We start from the raw sequence: 4578 nt of genomic DNA on the forward strand, positions 1-4578 counted from the left end.
GGGCCGCCGCCGCGACGGCCGAGCAGCAGCAGCAGCAGCAGCAGCCGTCACCCAGCCGCAGCAGCAGCGGCGCCGCGCTTGCTCGGGCCGGCTCTGACTGCAGCCTGGGGCCGGCGTCGGCGGGCGCCGTCCGCGGCGCCAGTCCGCACCTGACGCCATCTGCCTCTGTGCTGTCTCTGGCGCGCCACGTCATCGACAGCGACTCGGGGCGCTCCTCTTGGACGGGCGACGAGGGGGAGGACGACGACGATGTGCTAGACACGCTCACAGAGCCCGACACGCCCACCGGCTGCAGCCCCTCCCCCGGCGCGGAGGGCTCGGTCGTGTTCTCCCGCGGCGGCGGCAGCGGCGGCGCCGCGCCCGGCGGCCTGCAGCTGAACAGCGCGCTCGGGCGCGCGGCCGCGGCGGCGCCGGCGCCGGCGGGGATGGAGCTACTCGCGGGCGCGTTTGGCGCGATAGGCCCGCGGGAGTCGATGGAGGACCGGCAGCTGCTGCGCGGCTGCCTGGGCGGGGACGCGGCTGTGCACCTGGTCGCCGTGTTTGACGGTCACCGCGGCCACGAGGCGGCGGCGTTTGCAACAGCGCACCTGCCGCGCGCGCTGCAGCTCGCCTCCCTCAAGCAGGCGACGCGGGGCGGCAGCGGCAGCAGCAGCGGCGCGGCGGCGACGGCGGCAGCAGATGCGTACGCGCCTGTGGGCTCGCAGCCGACCATTGGCGCGAGCCCCGCGGCCGCGGCGCTGCGGGACGCGTTTGTCGACGTCGATGCAGCCTTCCGCGCAGAGTGGACTGCCGCGCAGCAGGGGTCTGCCGGCAGTGTCGCCTCTCTTAGCAGTAGCACCAGCGGCGCCAGCGGCTTCGGCGGCGGCGCCCCCAGCGCGGGCCCGACCCCCGCCGGCCCCTCTGGCGGCGCGCCGCGCGGCGCCGCGGGCCGCTTCCCGGGCTGCACGGCGCTTGCCGCGGTCGTCGCCGGCGGCCGCCTGTTGGTCGCCAACGCTGGCGACTGCCGCGCCGTTGTCAGCCGCGGCGGCGCCGCGCTCGGGCTCAGCCGGCAGCACACGGCGGACCTCGAGGACGAGCGCGCGCGCGTGCTCGCCGCCGGCGGCAGCGTCGCGCGGCGCGCGGGCGGCTGGCGCGTCGGCGCGGCGGCGCTGCAGGTCACGCGGGCGCTGGGCGACTTTGATCTCAAGGGCCCGATCGATGGCGGCGTCACCGCGGTGCCCGAGGTTGTCGAATTTGAGCTTTCCGAGGCAGATCAGTTCCTGATTATGGCGACCGACGGCGTGTGGGACGTCATGCGCGACGACGAGGCAGTCGGGCTTGTGAGGGACACTGTGAAGGACCCCCAGCTGTGCGCCAAGCGCCTGGTGACCGAGGCGCTCAGCCGCGGCAGCCGCGACAACGCGACCGCGCTCGTCGTGTTCTTCAGGCCCGTCGCGTCGCTCGAGTCGGTGTGGACGAGCGCGAGCGGCGTGCCAGCGCCCGAGGCGACGCCGACTTTCTACGGGTCCAGGCGGCCGGTGCCGCGGCGGGAGGCCGGGCCGGGGGCCGCCGCGGACGAGGTGACTGACACCTACTGAGCGCGCCGCATGGAACAGCCCGGAATTGCGAGCTCCAAGCGTGCGCGGCCCCGCTTGGCGGGGCCGCCCCCCAGCTTGAAGAGTTGCTCGACTCTCAGCGCACGCACAATTTTGCGGCCCCGCCTCCACCAGGGGCCTGGTTGTTTTGTTGGGCGAGAGGATGACTTGCGGCCCTGCAGTGGGAGGCGCCGCGGCGGCCGGGTTGGGCCGATCCTGGGAGGGCCGCGCTCCCTGCCTCGGTGCGGGCGGCTTCCGCAGCCGCATTGAGTTGGGTTGGATCGGACAGCTGCCCGCGCACAGCCAGGCGCCTGTCTGCCCCTTGCGGTCGGGGCGCTGGGCTGGACGGCGCAGCGCAGCTGAGGCGCAGCCCAGGGCATGATGCTCGCGCGCTCCGCCCTTGGCAGTCCTGCAGTCTTGCAGAGCCCAACAGAGCGGCATTTCGCTCGTGTGGGTACCACCGACGCCGGACATTCCAGCTCGGTGCATGGTTTCTTGTGTGGGCTCTTCCGCAGCGCGGCGGTGGCTGCGCGACTGCGAAGGCGGACAGCTGGCTGGCTGCGGCCGCCAACCGGCTGGCAGGGGTGGTGACAGCCGCGGCCACACTGGCCTTTTTCCTCAACACGAGCGGACCAGCGATTGAGAGAGCATGAGAGAGGCGCAGAGAGCCCTGGGCGGCAGGTCCAGGGGAGGCAATGGGTTTCGTCACCTTGGGTCTCATTCACACACAGCGCATCCACGTGGGCGCTGCTGGTGTCGATGCACATTTCCCTCATGCCCCCAGATCGGAATATCTGGGGTTTTCTCAACATACACTGAATGCACTGCAACCCAAGCTCAATGCTGGCTGCAGCCACGGCTCCCCAGGCACCTGGGGCAGCCAGGGGCCCTCAAACTTCGTCACGGCCCACATGTTCACCTCCCCATGTCCTTGCGCGCTGCGGCCGCGCCTACACAGTTGCAAACCCCATTTCACCCGCAACTTCCTTGGACTGATGCTCGGCTGCACTTTGCGCCAGCTGTTGTAACATCTCTGCTACTTACACTTTTCGGTCAGTGGATGAGTCTGTGTGTTACCAGGTGTGGCGGGGGGTATCGCCACGCGTCTGTGATGCGTGCCAAAAACATGCATCAGCCAATCCTACGCCCGGCTGCCAACCGTATTGCAGCATGCAGCGAGGAATCAGAAGCGCTGGGGCGTGCTGCCGTCGAGAGCGGCGAGTGTGTGCGCCCTGCGCGGCAAGTGTGTGCGCGCCTGGTGGGCCCGGGCCGAGCCACGAGCGAATGGCAGCAAAGGTTAACACAGCTGACCCACATGTCTTGGAGACCCGCTGGCCGGCCAAGTGATCGGTATCCTGGGGTTGCAGCGCAAGCACGCGCCCAGGCACTGCAAGGAAGCAAGGTTGTGGCACGAGACAGCATGAGGGGGCCAGCAGTCGGCTGCTCGCCAGCAATATCGAGCCGGTGCAACGGCTGATTGGGGTGGTTTCTCACCCTCTTGGGGGAGTGCATTGTGGGCCCGAGGCCTTGTGGAAGGTAGATGCCCAAAAATCACACTTAATGGGTGGTGGCTGCCAATGCAGCGGCAGCGGTCATGTCGTGGGTTGAGGTGATGTGCCGGCGCAAAGGGTGCTCCGGAGGTGGGGGGAACGGAGGGACGGTAGCTGCCGACTTCTCAACTGGGAGTGCCTCAACAAAAGGGGGTTTCAGCACCAAAAAGGAACATTGCATGGTGTCCAGATGCGACCGTCACAACAGGGTGCAAATCCGCTCCGTGACGAGCACGCGGCACCGTCGCGCGGCACCGTCGCTCGGCCCCTGCGGGCCCCGCCCAAGCCGACCGAGCGAAGACGCCGCTGCTCGCCGGGCGCGTGTGCCCTGCACCCAGCGGGCGCCGCGCTCGCCCGTCAGCCCCTTGAGTGGCCTCAAGGGGACGGCATGGGTCAGGCGCAGCCATACTTGCGGGCCAGTGACTTGGTGCCGGCCGCGCAGTACCACGGCTGCAGCCCAAAATTCTTGGCCAGAAATCGCACTTTGGTCCACTGAACCTCACGCCACGTGGTCGACGGCCCCACGATGCCGCGCGTGTCCCCAGAATTCGCATTATATGCCCACCACATCCACGAGCGCTGCGCGCCGAGCTGGCCCCGGGTGTAAGTCGCCAGCCACCCCAGCCACGCGACGTCGGTGGCCGACCACTGGGTGGTGTCCGAGTTGCTGAGCTGGTTGTCCCCGTTGTCGCGGACGCCAAACTCGCCGAGCACCACGGCTGCCTTTGCGGCGCGCTTCTGTGTGTGTGGTTGTGTGTGTTTGAATTAGTAAGTGTGAATGTGTGATAGTGTGTGTGTGTGTGCGTGTGTGTGTATTGTGTTTGTATGTGTGTGTGTGTACGTGTGTGTGTGTGTGTGTGTGTGTGCGTGTGTGTGTGTGTGCGTGCGTGAGAGTGTGTGTGTGTGTGTGTGTTGTGTGTGTGTGTGTGCATGTGCGTGTGCATGTGCACGCGCGCGCTTCTGTGGCGCGGTGTGCAGCGAGTCGCGCGGGGCGGTATGCAAAGGGGATGGAAAGGCGCCGGCGATTCGAATCACGCCCATGCTGCACGTCAAAGCAGCAGGGGCAGGGCGGGTGCAACGCCAGGCCACATCGCTGCCTGCACGCGGAGCCGAACGCCGCCGCGACGGACCAGCAGGCGCGGCGCCCCGCGCGCCTCCGCCGCGACCCTCCACCCCCTGGCTCCCGTCCCGACGCCGTCCCCGTGCCCGCGACGGCGTCAAGCGCCATGCAAGGGCCGCAACACGACTGGCCCAACCCGCCTTGTTTGACAGCTTGTCGCTCCCCTTGGCCTTCTTGCCCCACGACAGCGTCCACCGCGCGCGGGCGGCGGCCTGGGTGTTGTACTGCGGATCCACTGTTGTGATGCTGGAGGGGTAGATGTGGGGTGCCACCAGCCGCTGCCGCGCAGCCGCGTCGCTCAGAGAATAGCTGCGGCAGGCGAGGAAAGTGAGAG

At 68.8% G+C, this 4578-nt stretch overlaps 2 protein-coding genes across 2 annotated transcripts in view; one reads left to right on the forward strand and one right to left on the reverse strand.

Annotated features, from left to right (window-relative positions):
- MNEG_11240 (hypothetical protein) overlaps nt 1-1577 on the forward strand; it is a gene marked incomplete at both ends in the record, with an annotated part of 3662 nt that extends 2085 nt beyond the window's left edge. Inside the window, one exon of the mRNA XM_014040288.1 lies at nt 104-1577. Coding sequence (XP_013895742.1) covers nt 104-1577 — 1474 coding nt within the window. The remainder of the gene's footprint in view (nt 1-103) is intronic.
- Nucleotides 1578-3517: 1940 nt separating this feature from the next.
- On the reverse strand, nt 3518-3862 carry MNEG_11241 (hypothetical protein; the record flags this gene model as incomplete). Its single annotated transcript, XM_014040289.1, has 1 exon — nt 3518-3862. A coding segment is annotated over one exon (345 nt), but the record flags the coding sequence as incomplete, so codon positions are not given.
- Nucleotides 3863-4578: the final 716 nt, after the last annotated feature.

Source organism: Monoraphidium neglectum (genome assembly GCF_000611645.1).
Source record: "Monoraphidium neglectum strain SAG 48.87 unplaced genomic scaffold scaffold02653, whole genome shotgun sequence".
In the NCBI taxonomy this organism is placed as follows: Eukaryota; Viridiplantae; Chlorophyta; class Chlorophyceae; order Sphaeropleales; family Selenastraceae; genus Monoraphidium; species Monoraphidium neglectum.